This window comes from Vombatus ursinus, unplaced genomic scaffold (assembly GCF_900497805.2).
Source record: "Vombatus ursinus unplaced genomic scaffold, bare-nosed wombat genome assembly UNPS02014793.1, whole genome shotgun sequence".
Taxonomy (NCBI): domain Eukaryota; kingdom Metazoa; phylum Chordata; class Mammalia; order Diprotodontia; family Vombatidae; genus Vombatus; species Vombatus ursinus.
In genome coordinates, this window is record NW_020954571.1 from 8,266,354 (window position 1) to 8,287,746 (window position 21,393).

Below are 21,393 nucleotides of genomic sequence, written 5' to 3' on the forward strand. Positions count from 1 at the left end.
GTCACACTGCAAAGGGTTGGGAAGTAAGCGAAAGGAGAGGAAGAAAAGACAACCAATGTAGAAAGCTTTTGCTAAGAGTCTGGCTGAGAAGAAGAAATATAAAATGACAGCATGAGGATATAGCAGGGTCTAATTGCAGTTTTTTAGGATGAAGGAGATGTGGACACATGTGAAAACAAAAGAGAAGGAACCCATAGATGGGGAGAGACTGCAGATTATAGAGGGTGACATGACTGAGGCAGAAGACAGGAATGAAGGGAATTGAGAGGAGTTGGCCACAGCAAGAAGGATCATCTCATGATCAGAAACCAGAGGAAAGAAGGAGAGCATGAAGGATGATAACAAAGGGTTCTAAGATGAAGAAAAGCAGGGAAGAGGGAGCTCACAGTGAATGGTTTCAATTTTCTCATTAAAGTAAGAGTGGAATTCAAGAGAACCAGGTCTGAATCTCAGCTCTGACACTTAATAGCTGTGTAACCTGGGGCTGACAAGTCACTTCACCCATCTAGGCCTCAGTTTGTTTATCTGTAAAATGAAAGTGCTGATGAGATGGGGTTCTAAAGTGCCTCTGAGCTTTAGATCCAATGATCCTATTAGCTTATTAAGTTATTAGACCTTTCTTTTTGTGTCTACACTTTTTAAAGAATACATGTAGGGGCTAGGTGTTCTCACCAAAGTGACTAGGAAGATATGAACATGACTTCAAATAGCTAAAATTGAAATATTCAGCTTACAATTTGGACATCAGCTTTTAATAAGGAACGAGACACCAATTACTTAAAATTTTAAATTCTATTACATAGAATTTCAAACAGAATTTGGTCATCAATGAAGTACTGATAATGAACCATTTAGGAATTTCTACCTAGAAAGACTGTAGCTATGACAAACACCCTTAAGGCAAATCCTTGGAACCAAAGCAGATACAAAATTTTTGTGGTAGTTAAGACCTTCATCAAAGAGAATACACTACCCATCTAATTGCATAATGTCCCACACTAGGCACTGTGTAAAGAAAACTTTACAGACCAAATCCCTACTTTCTAGGAGCTCTCCCTCTAAAACAGAGAAACTCTGTAAGACCAGGGTCTCCTCTCTGAAGAGGAACCAGGCATGGAGAATTATTCCAGGTGCTTTGCTATAATTCTGATGGCTGATTATCAGACTGAGTACCTATCGGTTGCACTCTTACCTGGAACCTGAATGGCCATTTGTCGTCTCAGGGCAGCGGCAGCAGCTGCTTGGGGGGCTGAGATGGTGACAGAGGGACTTGGTGCCCCATGTTTCACAGTTTTGGTAGCAAGCATCGTGCTGTCGGCCCCTTGTGGAACAATTTTGCTGGTAGATGTAGACACTGATTAAAAAAATTTAAATAATAATACAAGTGAAGACAGAAGAAAATCTAATAGCTAAAATGATAAATGTTCCCTTACAGGCCGCAGGAGTAAAGAATGAAGCACAAGAAATGTATATATTTCTAAGAACTTGTGTAGAAGAGTGTCCCTGAAGCACAGGTTGTAATTCTGACTGTGTATTTCCCATAAATTCCACTCAGCCCTTTAATGCTGCCCTCATTGGAAATGATGAAACTGAAGCTCAGAGTCATAAAATGGTCTACCCAGAGTTACACAACTAGTCAGTGGTAGAGCGAAGCTTTGTGCTTGCCTGTATCTTCCAACTCCTAGGCTCCCTTGATGCCACATTGTCTGTTTCTGCATTGCTCCAGTGTCAGCCTGCCCTAAGGACTTTAGTGTGCATGTCCTTTTTAACCCATAGGAGCTGATAAGGCCACTTCTATTAGAAGTCATCTGTAAGGATAATCCTAGCTGCAGCTGATAGTTTTGTTACAGAGGACAGAATAGTCCCTTTAGTGGGATAAAAATATAAAAATGAAAATACACACCTTGGCTTGCTCCCAAGAGAGCAAGTAGCCTGTCCATAGGCTACCAATGAGACAAGCTAAGACAGGAGAAGTGTATTCATGCACTGACATTTGCCTACTTTCTTTTCCTGAATATTGACTGTCCTGTTTACTTTGTGGGTTAAAAAGCCCTTAGGGTCAGCTGACACCAGAGGGTCAAGAAACAGGTAATGTAGCATCCCTGAAAGAGTAGCAGGTGCAAAGCTTCGCTCTGTCATTTACTGGTTGTATAACACTGGGCGATGGACTTTATGCCCCTGAGCTTCAGTGTCATCATATTTAAAATGGGGATAAATGCTTTACTTACCCCCCAGTGTTGTTGAAAGAGATCAAATATGCAATTGTACTTCATAAAAGGGGACACAAATGGAAGGTACTGGCATCATTAGTCTGAGGAGTTTGGGAACAGGAAATCAGCAGGGGTAGGCTATGACTAAAAAGCTTTCTGTATGATGACATGAACATACATCAAAGATTTAATAGGAGAAAAGTAAGTCTGATTATTGTTTACTTACTTAAACCTCCTACCAGACTAGGAGAAGAGATGAGTGGCTGATGAGTTTTTGTGAAAGGAGGAGCCTGAGGCAAGAGGGTGGGCTGGATAGAAGACGTGCGAACCACTGGGGCATGTCGAGGGCTTCGGATTATCACATCTTCATCTCTGTATAAAATCTGTCGCTCATCATTCTCTAGAGATTGGGAAATGGAAGACGTGGAGCTCACTTCATCCAAATCTTCATAATATCTCTGAGACAGGAAGGCCGATCGGGAGAGACTGGCTAAAAAAAGGCCAAGCAAGGGACAATTTTAGGTAATTAAAGCATTCCAAAAGGAATCTCCACTGATAAGAGTGAAAAATTTGATTCTGGAGTCAAAAGACTGGGGTTCAAAATTTGTTTCTCCTACTTACCATGTGTGACATTGGCTTTCTGAGCCTCACTTTCCCCATCTTAACAGCAGAGGGATTAGAATGAACTAGGGAATCCCTAGTCTCCTCTAGTCATACAGTATATGAACTATAATGTGTAAAACATTTCCATGACTATTTCAAGTGGTAGCAGCTGCCATTGTCATTTGTAAAATTAAGCCAATTTTAGGTCTTTGCTCAGACACTGCTATGAAAGTCCCCCGCGGTGGGGGGAGAAGTGTGTTCTGACTGTCAAAGTCAGAGGAGAAAGTGAGAGACAGAGTGAATGTTGATCTAACACCCTGCAAACAAGGGGCTTCAGAGGAAAATTTTCACAGGTAGAGTAGTAATAAGCCAGAAAAGAGACAGATCAGTTTCCCTGGTATGTGGAGAATCTCAGAGAGGATGTTTCTGTAAGTTGGCAATGCTGCTTCTTAAGAACAGCACCACAAAGAGGTGGGCATCAGTGTCCTGAGCCCTGACTGTCTTAAACAGTTATAGATAAACTGGACTCATACAAAAAACGGATCTGTGGAAATGGAACCTCTGAATCAGAGAAATGAATGAAAATCACCAGCCTCAAGCTCTTGCCCTCCCTGAAGGTGCTCCCTAACCCTGCCAATCTGCAAAGTGGATACCAAACAACCTGGCCCTCTCAGAAGACACATCACTTGAATAATGACGTTCAAACCCAGCAAGTGACACCTAGTAGAGCTACATAGAAGCTGAAAGGGAAAGAGGTTAACTACAGACTTCTTTCATACATTTAATATTTACTCATGAGCTTTTGCCTTACAGAAACACCACTCTGCAGCACCTCGTTTGTCCAGCACCACAGCTAAGCACTAGGCTGAAAGGAGAGGGTGCGAATGCTCACAGAGATCAAGAGAAGTAGCAGACTCTCGCTGGAGACTTGTTACCTGAGTGAGAGAGGCTCAGCAAAGGACCTAGGCCACAATGCTTCCAGCCAACATTCCTAAAGCCGAGGAACGTGGTAGTAACACTAGATAATAACCTTAAACCATGATGTTCCACAAGTCTCACCAAGACTGCTTGTCCAGAATGACAGAGGTCTATTCCTCAACTGGTCTCCTCCCCTTTTGAAGTTATTCGTCCAACACTGGCAGAAGACAGGGACATTCCAAGAGGCAGCAGCACCTGCTTCTCAAAGGAGGGTGTCTGGACCTGCTGCAGAAGCAATGGCAACTGCTTCATGGAGACTACGGACATGCTCCCCTTTGCTGCCAAGGCCGCAGCCAGCTCTCTGACACTTGGGTAGACAAAAGTCTACCCAATGACTACCTACCCAAGTTCATCTGCTACGAAACATATAAAAGGGTTTAGTATCATATTATGATAACTGGGAACCAAGTCAACCAAGAAAACGGACTTTTCTCAGACTCCACCTCACTTTTGCAGGGCAGCTTCGTTCACACCCTGAAGCTGAATCTGACTTTGGATAAAGTTCTTTCTTGAGACAACGAAGAAGACATACTTCACTCAGTACAGAATCGCAGAATGAGTAAAAATCCACAAAGTTGCAATATATTTGATTATAAATTCCATGGGCAAGATATCTTTAAGGACACGTCACGTATGTTTCTTTGTACAACATACCTAGTACATTCAGCTTCCAACAGCTACTAGATGTGTGACTTTGGACAAATCAGCTGAACCTCCCTGAGCTTTGGCTGCCTCACCAGTGAAATGAAGGGGTTGGGCCGGATGGTCTCTGAGGTCCCTTTTGGCCCTAGACCTCTGATCATGGAAACAGTCCCTAATGAAAGACTTCTTAAATAAAAAACTGAATGATACTCAGATAAATCCCTAATCTTATCTTACAGGTCCTCTCTCCAAAGCTTCGGCTCACAACTCATCCCGTGTGTCTCTTGTCCACATCCTAGGATCACCAATCTAGAGACTACTGCACAGTAGAGGCCATTCATTCCAACCCTCTCACTTTATAGATGAGTAAACTCAGACTGAGGCAGCTTAAGTGACTTGTCCATGGTCACAGAGACAGTAAGCACTGAAAACAGGATCTGAACTCAGGTCCTCTGGTTCCAGAGCCAGGCACTTTTTCATCTCAGTACTTGGGGTCTACTCAATATGTTGGAGACTTTTGGCTATATTTCTTAAGATTGTGTCAATTACAAGGGAACATGGAAATCGTCTACGAGGTATCCCTTACTCTCATTACATGAACGATCCATCTCCTTTTCTGATCAGAAATCTCTCAGATATCAATTCTTTCTATCATGCTTCTCCTGTGTAATAACAAGCTGTAGCCTATTCATGTCCAACATGAGCCCATCCATTTCTTTTAGTAACCCACTACTTTAATTTTTCATAAACTGAGGTATCCTATGGTTCAGAGGCTTGAAGTATCACAGTAATAATACTGGTACTAAACTGGTTTTTGTTTCAGAGAGAAGTTTGGAATCATAAAAACTATTACATAATTTCCCAAAGGCCTAGTCCTCTCTTCTCCTTCTGTTCAATTCTGGAACCAGTTCACTGTATATCCACAATGCCTGCTTAAGAGGTATGTACTGATGGACCAGGCTATAATATATGATTGTATGAAGCTACATATTATAGTTTGGAAAATAGACATCCTTCATCCAGTTAATTTCCTGTGTGGATAATTAGGCTGAGCTCATTTGAGTAAGTATGGCTCTCAACAGACTGTGAGAAAGGTAAATTTTTTTTCTTACTTTGTTTATATCCCCAGCATTTAGAACAGTGCCCGACAGGTGCTTAAATAAATACTTGCTGACTTTCACTCATTTTGGAGGTTCTGCAGTGTTCTAGGATTTAATGCCATTAACACACTTTCTTCCCAAACAGGAATATCTGGAAGTGCTCACCATCTATGGGGAATACCTCTCAATTTGTACTCTGACCCAGACAGTCTCCATGACAGTGGCAGACTACTTCAGCAAGTATACTTCCATTTAATTTTTTTTATATTAAGAAGGTTAAATAATCTATTGTTTCACTTTTAAAGGAATCTTGTATGATTTTGATAGACACATGGGAGGTGCCTCCATTATTAGACTGTGAGTTAAATGAGAGCAGGGACTGTCTTTTGCCCCTTTTGTATCCAGGTACAGTGCCTGGTACATGGTTGGTGCTTAATGTTTATTGAATGATTGAGGAGTACAGCCTTTAGGGTAGAATTTTGCTCTATTAAATAAAATTATTTTTTATAGTCAACAAACATTAAATACAATGGAGTCTCGTATTCTCTCTCCCTTTCAGTCAACTGTATAACAGTAAGGCTGCAGTCTTCCATAGGATATGTTTTGTCAAAGTCTGCCTGTTCCTTTCCACACCTCCATCAAGGATGTAGCCAACAGTTGTGTTGATTATTCCTATAAAGATTTTGTAGAGATGGGAAAGCAGGAAAATAGGTTGGTAGTTACTGTTATTTCCTCAAGTGACTTTTTTCCAGTAATAAGTTCTATGTTTTTTTCCAAGTACTTAATATCTTCTTCTCTTTAACATATCTTGGGAACTGATCCCTCAACACCAGCAAAATTAGTTGCCTCGAGCACAAACCTCCTCTCTGTATATTTGGTCTAGTCTAGCTGCTTTCCCCATGTTTTCCTTTACACCAGTTCTACTTCCTTATGTAGCACGATGAGGAGTTGTGACATTTGAGTCAAAAAGTGGTAGTTTCACTGTCAACGATGTAGAAAAGAGTTTAATGTTATTATCAAAGATCTTTTCCACTTTTTAACCTTTTCTGTTATTGTCTTTATCATTTCAGCACTAAAGGTTCTCAGGTTGATTTGAATTAATTGCATTAAACTTTCTATAAACTTCTGTTTTCTTGTACTTTCTTGCTGTTTTATTAGAGTTATACTGTTTATTACCTTCTATCCATCTCCTCCATGATAATTTGCAACAGAATTTATATGCCAAACTGGTGTTATTATTCACTGCTATATCTCCATTTGGGTAAGGAGATCAAGTGTTTGCTGACTAAGGCAGTTTCTAAGTTCTTTAGGTCTCCCTCTTATGGAGGCTAATTTTTCCATGGCTGGTTTCCACAGGAATTGGTGACAGTCGATCTATGTTGATATAGATATCTTTTATCCACTTTTCCATGTCAGTAGAATGTTTAAATAGGTTAGGTTAGAGTTGCTTCAATTGCAGGTCACTCTTTGTCACATTTTACTCTTTCTTCTATTTTGGTATTAATTCTGATCTTTCCTTTAGCATGTCACTGATTGATTTCAAAATCATTTCCACACTGATAACCAGCTATTTCCCATTTGTCAGAATGTAGTCTATTTCATTTTTGGAAAGGTTATTCGGTGCTTGACATGTCCAACACCTCCTGACTCTTCCTGAAAGACTATATAAGTTCTAGATAAGAGAAGACTAGTCCATAAGTCTTTGACCTCTCATATTTTACTCCTGAATCATATTTTGTAACATATTTTTTAAACTCTTTTTCTTTGTTCACCTTTGCAAGGAAGTCAGAGAGTATTAAACTCTATTGATTTAATGTAGAATGTTTTGTCCATCTCCTCATTCTTTACAAATGATGCTTATGCATAGGCTCCAGTTGTCCTTAAAGTGGCCTTTTTTGCAATGCTTATCTTGAGTACTGCAATCTGAAATAACCAAATGTCCCATGAAATATTTCATGTTATCTGTGGGTGCACAATAAAACCAACTCTACCAACTCTTTCATTTGTCATTTGTCCCTCAGAGATGAACCTGTGAACCATCCTTCCTTTTAGTTGTGATTTCCTTTTATCTTCTAGTTTCATTATGTGGAGAATGTCAAGATTGACAGGATTCAATTCATTTAGTTTCAATTCAATTCAATCCACTCAGTCCTTGAATAAGGATCCAGTACCATTTAGAATACCAACAGCTAAGATCATGTTTATAGACAGTCTAAAGTAGAGATTCTGAATTTGTGATCTATGAAGTCATTTTTTAAAAAAGATTTTAATAACTACATTTCAATATAATTAGTTTCCTTTGTAATCTTATATATTTTATGCGTTTAAAAACATTATTTGGAGAAGGGGTCAGTCCATAGGTGTCACCAGACTACCAAAGAGATCCATTATACACAAAAGATGAAGAGCACTTGATTTTAAGTATTTGATTCTTAGCACCCCCTGCTGTCTTTTTTAACACTGCCATACTGCTACAAAAATGGAAGAGGACTGCATGACTGAAAGCTAGTTTATACTTTTCTTTCCATCACAGGTTGCCATTACAATAGAATTTGTAGCCATGTGGCCCAGACTACTGGTGATGGGCATCTATCTCCTTACTTAGCTAGGCTCCTACTTACACAAGGAAAACAGTATGCTGCTAGGGCAGTACTAAATGCCAGTTCTTACTAAAACTATAAATGGACATTTGACACTTACATGATAATTCAAATAACTATGCTCCATGATTTCAAAAAACAAGGAAGGAAATCTCAAGGCATACTAACTTTTTATGGATAATAATTACATGGTTATTGAGCTGGATTACTACTGGAAAAAAAAATTAACCCAGTACAGTAAAATCAAATTTAGAAAATCAAGACTAACTTCTCTTTAGTTTTCTTCAATTACTGAATAACACTTGGAAGTATAAACAAGAGTTCTGACTAGAAATAAGACTGTCAAAGAAAAATGTAGATTTTCATTTTAGATCTGGAATGAAGTTGTACATGTACATAGAAATCAAAGTGGAAATGTTAAATTATCCAGATAATTCAAAGGTAAGAAGAGTTTTTATTCAATTGTCTGCATTTTTTAGGTAAATATTTCTTCAGACTGAATTCTCAGTGGCTATCATTCAGCATACATAAACTCTGTTCCTTACTTTGTCTCAAATCCAGATAGACAAGTAAATTCTGTGCTGTACACCCATTCCCTCCCCCAACAGATTCTCGACACAAACATTTTCTTTCTAGCCAAAACATTCTTCCCATTCCCTACATAGAGAAATTCAAAGGACATTCATTAAGGTCTATGTTTAAGGTCTTACTCTAAATCTATGCTACTTTACAGCTCTGTTTTTCAGATTTATACAAAGTTTTGTCTACCTGGTGCAGTGGATCTTATTGGTGGAGTCTTCCTTTTGGCCAAAAAATTCCTCAGCTGTGCCTGTTTCACAGGGGACAGTTTAGCTGCAAGAAATCATATGAACCTATAAATGCTCAAGAGTCAGTTCAAAAATATATGCAAAACAAAATAGAATTAGAAGAAAAAGTCAAAAGAGGAATTATCTCACCTGGTATTTTGGGTAGTGGCTTGGTGTGAGATTCAATGGTGGTTTTCATTAAAGCACTGCGCAGGCTTTCAAGGTCACTGTCAAAGCTGGAAAAAAAGGGAGATGACCATACAGAATTATACTATGCACTGAGAAGCCAAGTCAGCTTAAAGTAGGCACCTATTATGTGCCAGACACTGGGGATATAAAGATAAAAACAGTTATCTTCTCTCAAAGAATTTATGTAGAGGTGGGTGCAGGGGTTACAACATGTACAAAGAAAAGTAAACCCAAGATTCATACAAAATATCAAGTAATTGGGTTGGAGGGGAAAAGACTAACTATTAGGAGAATCAAGAAAGGCCTCACGTAGGAGGTGGCACTTGAATTAAATTTTGAAAAGATCTAGGGGTACCAAGAAGTGGAGGTGAGGAGCAAGAATGTTCTAGGCTCAGGAGACAGACTTTTCAAAGGCAGAGGGGAGATACAATGTGTATGGAAAGCAAAAGGTCAAATGGCCTAGAACTCAAAGCACATGAGGGAGAGTAAGGACTGATCACCTAGAGAGAGGCTGCAGCCTGAAAGTGAAAGACTTTAAGTGCCAAATAAATGGGTTTAAATTTTATCTTAGAGGTAATAGAGAGCCACTAAACCTTCTTGATCCAAGGAGTATATTTTCCCATTAAGAAACTGAATGTGATATAAAGGGGACCCAAAGTGTAGAATTATCACAGGCCACTGGCCCAACCACCTGCAACAGTGAAGCTAGAGAGAGGTGCAGCAGCAGAAGTACCACAAGCTCTCCGTCTTCCACACTCAGCTTCTCTAAATAGATCTAGAAAACACACCAGACCTAAGAGTGATAAGAAAATTCAAGAAAAAAAAATCTTTTTTTTCCCAATCCAGATAGTCAAAGGGAGACAGAGAGGTCTGTGCAGAACAGGGATGTGGGGTCTGGGCTAGCAGCATGCTACGAAGCATTCTAGCTCAGGAAGAGGCTATGCAATAGGGCAGAAGGAGGTCCTAGATTCAGCAGAGAGAACCCTAACCTTGTGTAGGGTACAGAACAGGGGCCAGCTGGAAGCTCTCACTCACTACCCACTTCTGGGTCATATATCAAGGATGGACTAAGAAAACTTGCACCTAGGGATGGCATTGCAGGTTGAGAGGCAGTCATTGGCCTATGCTACATAAAGAGCAAGAAGTAAATTTAGAAGCAAGCAGTAGCTGTGTGGTTCTGACCCCAAGACGCGTCTTTTTGCAGTGGTGAAGAATTGGAAATTGAGGGAGTGCCTATCAATTAAGGATTAGCTAAATAAGTCATGATATATAAATGTGGTCATTTCAGAGAAACCTTGGAAGATTAGTATAGACTAATGCAAAGTAAAATGAGCAGAAGCAGAACAATTTATACAATGACAACAATACTGTAAAAACAAATAACTTTTGAAAAACTTCAGAACTCTGATCAACATAATGATCAACCACGATCCCAAAGGATTCATAATGAAACTTACCATTGACATCTTGATAAGAGGTAAGATAAGGATTCAGAGCACAGAATGAAACGTTTTTTTGTTAATGAAGGAATGTAACAATGATGTATGTGTATGGGGTAGGGATGGGTTCAAGGACCCCCAGGAATCCACATTCATATGAAATCATACAAATAAACAAAAATATTATTTGCCATATACAAATATCATTATTTCCTAAGTGTATAATAGATGGGACAAGGTGGTACAGTGGATAGAACACTGGATCTAGAATCAGGAAGACTTGAATTCAAATCTAGCATCAGACACTTATTAACTGTGTGACCCTAAGCAAGTCACTTAATCTCTATTTGTCTCAATTTCCTCATCTGTAAAATGGGGATAATAACAGCACCTACCTTTCAAGGTTGTTGTGCAAATCAAATGAGATAATAATTGTAAAGCACTTAGCATAGTATCTGGCACATAAAAAGCGCTATATAAATGTTAGTTATTATTAATGTTAGCTATTAGACACTGTTATGATAAAATACAAATCAATTTAAAAGTATTACTGAATTCACAGTGGCTTTTTGTAATCACCTAATTTCATAATCAATAGATACTAATATTATGACTACTATCAAGTAGGATGGAGAAGGTGATCCACAAAATTTTTTTTAATTTAAAAGAAAACTCACTGGGAAAGTTTCAAAACTACTACTCTGAGTTAAGAATGGTATACTGAATGAATGAAAATAAATTATTATAACAAATTCATCTATCAGATAAAAAACCTCCACTAAATTCTTTAAATCTGGTTCAAATAAAGAATCAAAAGGTGCTATTTGAAAGGGTTCACATGGTGTTTCTATAAAGTAAGGGATCAACCCATTCCATAATTGTGTTTATTTAAATTGCAGATTATAGAACAAATAAATGCCATACAGAACATGTAGGCTGAAGCCTTTGATAAAATAGCTACTGAGGAATACCCTAAAATACCCTTTTCCTGTTGGCTATCTGTCTCATATACTCCTTCAGTACACAATTCTGGAAAGAACAACCCCAAAGACCCATTCCACTCCGTGCCGTGTTTACCCACGTACCTCTGAGTGCTGCTCTGAGAAGGGCTCTCATTGGGTATGCTCCACTGAGAGGTTTGGTTATAAAGTCGGAGCTGCTGTAAACTGTTCACCAGGTGATTCAACCTCTTCCTCTGCTGGTTGATTATTTCCCGGTTGTTGGCAAGAGTGTTAAATAGTGTCTCTCGCTCTGGAACAAGCAAGCGCCTGTTGACAGTCATAAGAAACCTTTAAAATTTTAGGAATGACTGGATTACTCTATGATAACCATATACCAAATGATTTCATGCTGCACTGTATCTACTTTCTCTCCCACTCCTCCCAACTGCTCCCTGCTCCCCCAAATCAATAATCCTCCAATAGACTAGAGTTTGCTAAGTGTCTCCTTAGATAATGGTGGGTCAGTTACTACTTCCCAGTTGAGTATTTCAGTGGGGCACTTTAAGGTCAAGGAAACATTTGGAGAAGGGATTAACAGAAGCACCATCTAGAATACCTGAAACATGTAATAGAGGAGAGAGAGGGGGCCATCACTAATGGGAATAAAGAGTAGTTTGTTATCCTATCAACACTCACTTTTGCTTCTTCTTCTCTTCCAGATATCTGTCCCACTCCAGGTCTAGAACATCATTCACATCTTGGACAGCAAACTTAACATACTGATGAAGACGCCGAATTTCCTACCAAGAAAAAAATTCTTAAAACAAAGCCAAATGATTCATTTTTCAGCTTGAGTAACAACTCAAATTAAAAGCAATTTTAAAGAGGAAGGCTAAAATACCTATAATATTTTCAAAAGACAGGAGCCTGAATGTGTTGTACAGAGAAAGATCCAGAATCTCAAGAGATCTCAGAAGGTCTCTAATACAACCCATATTTGAACAAAAATCTTTTCAGTAACCTCCTAACAAGTGGCCATCTAGCCTTCATTTGAAAACCTCAGAGTACCTACTTCCTCCTGAGTAAGCCCATTCCACTTGTGAATAGTTATTATTGAAAAGTTTTCTCTCACACTGAACTAAAATCTCCCTTTTGGCAACTTCTACCCATTGCCTCTATTTCTGCCCTCTGAGATCAAGCTGAGCAAGTCTAATCATGTGGAAAGAAAAATATACAATTGGTCTTCATTTCGATCTAATTTAAAAATATTAAGCATCCATGCAAGGCACTATGCTGATACTAAAGATTCAAATACAAAAACAAAAACAAAAGTTCTGCCCCACCCCCAAAGAGCTTACATTCTACTGGAGGGATACACAACGTTCACAGACAAATACAAAAAAACATAGAGGCAAAAAGTGTAGGGGATCCTTTATCAGAGTTGACTATTCAGACAAAACCTTATAACTAATACGAAAATTAACTCTAGGGAAACATTTCATTTGACATTTGGGAATGGGATGGTATAAAAGGAAAGGAAGTAAAATGGATTTCTATCCCTGTACATCTGAGGAGAGACTCATGGCACTGGAAAGGAACTTAACTGGTAAGGGCCTTGAAAACATCCCTTTGAGCCTTGCTCAAAGAATCTCAGTAAAGGGGACCTACACTGTCTGGAGGGGGCCCACAGCATCAAATCTAAACCTACTTTTCTGCTCAATGCTCCTAGTTCTGACCACAGAGAACAAGAAGAATGAGTCTGATCTCTCATCCACATGACAATCCTTTTCTTTTTTTTAAATTAATTTATTTTTAGTTTTCAACATTCACTTTCACAAGATTTTGAGTTCCACATTTTCTCCCCATCTCATCCCTCCCCCCACCCCAAGATGGCATGCATTCTGAATACCCCTTCCCCTAATCTGCCCTCCTTTCTATCTCTCCCCCCCATCCCCTTCAATTTTCCTGTAGGGCAGGATAGATTTCTGTACCCCATTTCCTGTATTTCTTATTTTCCAGTTGCATGTGAAAACAATTTTTTTTTAAACTTTTGTTTTTAAAACTTTGGGTTCCAAATTTTCTCCCTTCCTCCCTCCCCACCCACCCTCATTGAGAAGGCAAGCAACTCAATACAGGTGCAAAACACTTCCACAGTAGTGAAGTTGTGAAAAACTAAGTATATTTCCCTTCATCCAATCCCACCACCCATTTATTCTATTCTCTCTTTTGATGCTGTTCCTCCTTAGAAGTGTTTACTTCTGATTATCCCCTCCCCCAATCTGCCCTCCCCTCTATCATCCGCCTGCTCTCTTGTCCCCTTCTCCCCCATTTTCCTATGGGGTAAGACATATTTCCATACCCAATTGAGTGTGTATGTTATTCCCTCCTTAAGGCAAATCCGATGAGAATAAGATTCACTCATTCCCTCTCACCTTCCCCTGTTTCCCCTCCACTGTAAAAGCCTTTTCTTGTCTTGTTTTATGTGAGATAATTTGCCCCATTCTACCTCTCCTTTTCCCAGTATAATTCTCTCTCACCCCTTAATTTTATTCTCCAGATATCATCCATTCATCTTCAACTCCCCCTGTGCCCTCTATCTATCAATCTATCTATCTATCTATCTATCTATCTATATATATACACATATAATTTTTTCCCTCCAACTACGCTAATACTGACAGTATTATGGAAACACAATCAGGATAACACAAGATTTAGCAACTTCTTCATTAAGAGACCGGAGGGCTTGGAACAGAATATTCTGTAGGGCAAAGGAGATAGGATTACAACCAAGAATCACCTACCCAGTAAAACTGAGTATAATCCTACAGGGGAAAAAATGAACATTCAGTGAAATAGAGGACTTTCAAGCATTCTTGATGAAAAGATCACAGCTAAATAGAAAATCTGACTTTCAGATACAAGACTCAAGTGAAACATGAAGAGGTAAATAGGGAAGAGAATCGTAAGAGACTTATTAAGTTTGAACTGTTTACATTCTGCATGGAAAGACAATTCTTTTCTTTTTAACACCCTTGGGAACTCTGTCATGACTTGAGAGTTCTGTTTCTTTAAAGAAAGCTAAGGTTTAAACCTTCATATTGAAAATACTGAGTTATAGACATTCAGTGACCTAATATAATTAGCTACTAAACTGAAAATTCTTTGAGGGCAGGGACACTGTGTTCTTTCTCTCTGTTGTAAACATCCATGAATTTTGCAGAGTTAGTGCTTAATAAATATTTGATGAATGAATAAGAAGGTTATACTACAGTCTAAACAAAGTCCTATATTTAAATTTCTTCTAACTTGGAACAGAAATATGCAGATATAAATATTTAGAAGCAAGAGGAAATAACACCAAAAGGGAGCAATTAGAAGAAGGTTAATGAGCATGGAGCTGATGATATGACAGGTTTCAAGAATAAAATGACCCAAAAGACAAGAAGAATGAAAAGCAGAAGGGAAGTATGTATTAAAGAGCTATTCCACCTAGGACTGGCCATATGGAATAAATAAGGGGATACGATTTAAGAGGTGACAGGAAGACCTCTTGTCAAAAACACTCACAGATGGTCTTCTGGCCCAAATGCCTGGCTGAAGGAAGGCTGGCTGCCCAGTTCTCCCTTACCTACTACAGGAAAACCTTAAAAGTCACGTTTAGAGGGGCAGGAGGACCTGAGTTCAAATTTGGCCTAAGACCAAACCTTTGACACTTATGAGCTGTGTGACCCTGGGCAAGTCACTTAACCCCAATTGCCTAAAAATTAAAAAAAAAAAGTCACGTTAGACCAAATGAGCAAGAAATCTAATAAGAAATGACAGTGAGTGATTTCTTCTACCCCAGAACTGTACCAAACAACAATGATGACAACAGCAACAACAACACATGGCCAGCAGCCTACGGGAAATAGGTAAGAGGGCTAGGCCAGCACGGACAAACAAGCCCACAGCCTCCCATGGCATCAGAGAGATGTGTAACCTGGAGGGCACTGTATTGGACGCAGCAAGAGTAGAAGACTCCAAAAGAAAGCCCCAGGTAGTGGTAAACCCACAGCAGGGCATTTGGGTAGCAGCAACAACCAATGTGGCGATGGCACAGAGCAGAGCAGTACATAGACTAGGACATCTGGGACTCAACACTCTGAATGACAGGCCATAGAGGAACCAGAAGATTTAGCATTCTGAACCTCAAAGATCAGGTTGGGGGAGCCCCCTAACCCCAAGAAGAGAAAGTCAGTATAGGAACCCAGTGGACCCTGGGTAAGACAAATCAGAGCCAATCACTCTACGAAAAACTGAGCCTGGCTCTAGCACAAAGCCCCAAATCATGAAAAAAGCTGAACAGATAAGCAAATCAAACACTAACTCTTTAAAAAAAATATAGTGGATCTAGTGATGCTCAAAGAGCTAGCATTAAAAGGAGAGAATGACTCTGTAACAACTACAAAGACTCAAAGGAGGAAAAAATGGATTTTCCACAAAGACTACATAAATACTTAGAAGAAATGAAGCAAAAGATAAAAAATGAAACAAAAACTGGAAGAAAGAAGTAGAAAGTGAATAAAATGGCTTAGGAAATGGTAAACTCTACTCAAGAAATGGACTCCTTGAAAATTAGAATAAACTAAATAGAAATCAATGACTTTGAGTGAGAAAGAAATATTAAAACAAAATCAAAAGACCAAAAAAAAATTTAATGTAAGAGTTGATATTAAAACTAGTTAGTCTAGAAAACAGGTTGAAGGTGGATAATTTAAGAATCACTGAATTCCCTGAAAATCATCTTTTTTAAAAAAAAATCCTAGATACTATATGTGAAGAAATCATATGTGAAAACTAATCTATTAGAAGCAGAGGGCAAAGTGAAGACAGAAAAATCCAGCAATCAGTTCCTCAATAAACCCCCCCAAAAGCAAAAGTCCTATGAATGTAGAACCAAAATCTAGAATTCTCACACGAAAGAAGATATTCTGCAAGGATAAAGAAAAAAGCAGTTCATGTACCAAAGAGCCAGAGTCAGGCTCACACAAGACTTAGTAGTTTCTACTATAAGCAAGAGGGATCTTAGAATACAATATTCCAAAAATAAAAGATACAGGCTTACAACCAAGAATTACTTACCCTACAAAGTTGAGGGGGAAAAAAAGACCTTTAAAGGTATAAAGGACAACCTTCAAGGATTTCTGTTGTAAAGGCCAAACACAAGAGGCAAGAGAAATCTAGAAAGGTAAATTTCTTTGGGCAACTGAAAGGGTTTATATGATGATGTAGTACTAACATTCTAATAGGAGGAAAAAAAAAAGGGTCCTTTTAGAACCTTCAAAGGGTATTGAGGAAGTTTAAGAAAAACAGGCCCTGGGGAGGACTAATTCCATTTTAAGTATTTTAAGTGACAAAAGAGAATATAAGGAGTACATAGGACAGAAAAGAGGAAAAGAAAGTGGAACCTGCTATTTCTCATAACTGGGGTAGGTGAGAAGAACAGTACAGGGTAAGAGTACAGGTGAGTAGGCATCAGATGAACCTCACTCTTATCTGAACCAAACAACAGTGGGTTGAACACACACATACACAAACAAAATTTCAGTGTAGAAATACATCAAATTCAACATGGAAAAAAACATGGATAGAAAGGGGTTAAGATTAAGAAGGATAATACTGGGGGAGGGAATAGCTGTAAGCAAAACAAATATTCTGATCTGAAGGGAGGAATAAAATATTTTTAAAAAACCCTACAATCTTAAGGAGTTGCTTTAAATTGCCTTCAACACAACTGGGGAATGGTTTAATAAATAATAGTATATTAATTTAATGTGATATGATTTTGCCATAAGAAATGACTAAAGAGACAACTGCAGAGAATCTTTGAAAGTGATGGAGAATGAAAGATAGCTAAACAGAAGAACAATTTCTACAAAGACAACATTAAAAAAATTTTTTTGAAAGACTTAAAAACCCCAATCAATGCAATGTCCAATCATGCTTCCAGAGGACCAATGATGAGACATGTTAACTCGCCTGACAATGACAGAGCAGCAATGGACACAAAATACAGAAAGAGACAAACATTTCTGACATACTCACTATGTAAATTAATTTTGTTTATCTAGGCTTACTTAGTACAAAGGTTCTTTTTTCTTTCTTTTGAGTTTTAAAAAATTGAGGGAAAAAGAGATGTTAGTAATAGTGACTCCTCAAAATTTTCAGAAGACGAAATCTAATCATTTAATAGTTTTTTGAAAAAATGCTCTATGGGGCGCAGTGGATAGGGCTCCAGTCTTAGAGTCTGGAGGACCTGAGTTCAAATCTGGCCTCAGACACTTGACACTTACTAGCTGTGTGATCCTGGGCAAGTCACTTAACTGTAGTTGCCTCACCAAAAAGAAAAGAAAAAAAAAGCTGCAAATCCCCAGACAATTAGAAAAATACAAATTTTAAAAAATTCCAAGATATCCTCTTACACCTATGAGACTGGCTAACATGACAGAAAAGGAAAATGACAAATGCTTTAGGGGATGTAGAAAAATATGGACACTAATGTGCTCTAATGTGCTGCTGGTGGAATTGTGAACTAGTTCAATCATTCTGTAGAAGAATCTGGAACTAGGCCCAAAGTGCTATAAAATTCTGTATAACCTTTGACCCAGCAACACCACTACTAAGTCTATATCCCAAAGAGATCAAAGAAAAACAAGAAGCACCTATTTGTATAAAAATATTTATAGGAGCTCTTTCTGTGGTGGCAAAGAATTGGAAATGGAGGGGATGATTAAGTGGGAATGGCTGAACAAGTTGTGATATATGAATGAAATGGAATACTATTATGTTATAAGAAACAATGAGGGGGATGGTTCCTGTGAAAACCTACATGAACTGATACAAAATGAAGTGAGCAGACCAAGAAAAACATTGTATACTGTAATAGCAATATCGTAACAATAATCAAATGTGAAAGATTTAGCTAATTTGATCAAGACAATAATCCATGACAATTGTAAAAGATTCAATGATGAAAAATGTTATCCACCTCCAGACAGAAAACCGATGAACTCTGAGTGCAGACTGAAGCATATTTTTTTTTACTTTATTTTTCTTGGGTTTAGGTTTTGTGTTTTTTTTTTTTTTTTTGGCAATATGGCTAACGTGGAAATATGTTTTGCATGACTTCTTATGTATCATGGGTATTGTATTTCTTGCCTTCTCAATGTGTGAGGGAGGGAAAGAATTTGGAACTGAAAATAAAATAAAATTTAAACTAAAAAAAGTGATGTCCTCTCCACCCACTTCCACCACTAAAAAAAAAGCCACTGAAACATTTCTTTTAATTGCAAAAAAGAGAACATAAGGAAGTTCAGAAGGATGCAATTCAAGTAGGACAATTTTGAAAGCAATGTGTAGAATTTATACACACACGTACACATACATATACACACATATTTTAAAGCAAGTATTATGAAATAGAAATTCACAGTTTCAAAAAAGAATTCTGGTTTTGTATTTAAGTTCAAAATAATATACATATTTTTAAAACAGGGAACAAATAAAGATGGAGGATTAAGAGGGAGAATAATACTGGGGAGGTAACAGTCACAAGCAAAACATCTCCTTGATCCTGAAGTGGGAATTAAAAGGAAAAAAGAACTAGAATCTAAGAGGGTGCTCATCAAATGAGGAGTGCCTGAGCAAACCATGGTACATAACACGGTAATACTGTAGCCTAAGAAATGACAAAAGACGACTGTAAAGGATCCTGGGTAGTATGATGCAGAGTAAAGGGAGCAGAAGCAGAACAATCTATACAAAGACAACACTGTAAATAAAAACAACTTCCAAAGACTCATGAATGCTCATCAATGCAAGAACTAGCTGTGTCTCCAGAGGACCCTTGAGGAAACACGTTACTTTTCCTGACAAAGCTGATGGACTCAGGGTACAGAAAGAAACATGTTTTGGCATGTGTAGATTCCTTTTGCCTGAACATGCTTCTTTGTTACAAGGATTTAACACCCCTTTATCTGAGTTTTTCATTTGGGGAGGAAAGGGTTTATCAATACTGATATTTTTAAAAAGGGGGCCATTGAAACATTTTTTTAACATACAGAAAAGAAAGAAGCTCAGAAAATCAGGATAGTTTTGAAAGTGATGTTTGGAATTCATTATATAGATTGAAAAAAAGTATCAATCATGGAAGATTCATGATTTCATATATAATCTGCTTTGTGTTCCCTTCCATTAATATGCAAATGTTCTTTTTTTGGATGTTTAAAATCAAAAATAAAATTTAGACAAAATAAACCCACTCACACCACAACCTAAAATTCTTCACTTTCCAGTATTACGCTACATGATATTCCTCCAATAGAAATTCAATTCTTTGGATTATGTGGTGTTCTCTAAAATGCTAATACCTCTAGAAAGAGTAACACATTGAAAAAACTTAAGAGTAAATGTATTTAATCACACTGCTTTTCTCATTAGGTGTCTGTCTGCTTTGCTATCATGGGTTTCTGCTCAGCTCTCCTTTTCCAGTTTCTATAAAGTGTTATCAACAATTTGGGAATTTTCCGTCACATGGTGGCACTTGGACAGAACAGTCATTTCGTTTTATGCATTGCTACTCATGAAATTAACGGCAATGTGGTGAACCATTACAAACCATCAAATTACTGGGTCAAGCATTAACTAAAAAAAAAATTTTGAATGTTTATTACCCCCCCCCAAAAAAAGAGCAAAGCTGAAACAACCTTGTAGATTTTTTGAACCTACTAGTCAGGCTGAAAAATGTTTGTCATTTCCATTAGCTTTTATTAAAGTCATATCTTTATTTATGGAAATGCAACTTCAGTAGACTAACAAAATACAAAGAGTAGCATTGTGGGTTAAACTTATGCTCATTTCCCTACTATTTTTCTTCTCTGCTTGGTCTTCTGTTAAACTAGTAGGTCTATACAAAATGAGTCATAGAAGTTCTACCCTAAAAACTGGAGCCTTATGCTAAAACTGCATACAGACTGAAGGACAAGAAAGATGCTTATACACTGAGGATAAACTACTCTCTGTCTATTCAAGTCTTGTGTTCTGTCTGAAAAATTGTTATGATGTGCTTAAATTTTTAACTGAAAAAGTTACATAATCATTTTAAAAGAAGCCCCATTGTAAGGACACCAGAGAGCCCAATGGTTTAGTTAGTATTTAAGCATAAACACGATATATAAATTTCAAGAAAATACCCAGGGGAAGGGTGGAGACTTTCTTTTGAGAAAGTGTAATTATTCCCTTTCGATTGGGAAACCAATAATTAGAGGAAATGCTGCATAACCTTCTCTATATAACTTCACAGCGAAAGAAACAGAAACTGACAATAACAAAATCAGATGGAATCCACTTGGGCCTTTCTTCTGATAAATAATGAGATAATTGCTCTCTTGCTTAAGGGAGTTAAAACCCACATTAGAAAAACCTGAAAACATACTAAATAATAATAACTCAGATCCATAGCGCTTTATTGTTTATAAGTGCTTTACACACAGCAATTCATATCTCACTGCCTTTTTAGAGATGCAGAAACTGTTACCCAAAGAAGCAACATAAAGTTTTGCAGAGCCTAAGCCTGCAGACAGTTCTTCAAAAGGAACACTTGGGGTTTGAGAAGCACTATCACTAACTCAATGTTTTTGAAAGGTTTATAATATGGAAGAAAAATTACACTTGTTTTGCTTGTCACCATGGAGCAATGGGTGAAAAGTCTGAGAGAGGAAGATTTCAGTTCAATGTAAAGAAAAGCTTCCTCTAAATTAAGTATGTCCCCAAGTGGATGTAGTGGATTTCTTATCATTGGAATTATTCGGATAGAGACTGGATTTCTAGTTTTCTGGCATATTT

The 21,393-nt window shown here is 37.9% G+C and overlaps 1 protein-coding gene across 3 annotated transcripts in view; it reads right to left on the reverse strand.

The window, feature by feature from the left end:
* NUP214 (nucleoporin 214) overlaps positions 1-21,393 on the reverse strand; it is a 99,429-nt gene that overhangs the window by 51,210 nt on the left and 26,826 nt on the right. For all 3 annotated transcript variants that reach the window (XM_027869348.1, XM_027869347.1, XM_027869349.1), the window contains exons 18-23: positions 12,205-12,308; positions 11,653-11,835; positions 9,090-9,175; positions 8,902-8,985; positions 2,437-2,700; positions 1,193-1,354 (exon numbers count right to left, since the gene is read on the reverse strand). In XM_027869348.1, coding sequence (XP_027725149.1) covers positions 1,193-1,354; positions 2,437-2,700; positions 8,902-8,985; positions 9,090-9,175; positions 11,653-11,835; positions 12,205-12,308 — 883 coding nt within the window. The remainder of the gene's footprint in view (positions 1-1,192; positions 1,355-2,436; positions 2,701-8,901; positions 8,986-9,089; positions 9,176-11,652; positions 11,836-12,204; positions 12,309-21,393) is intronic.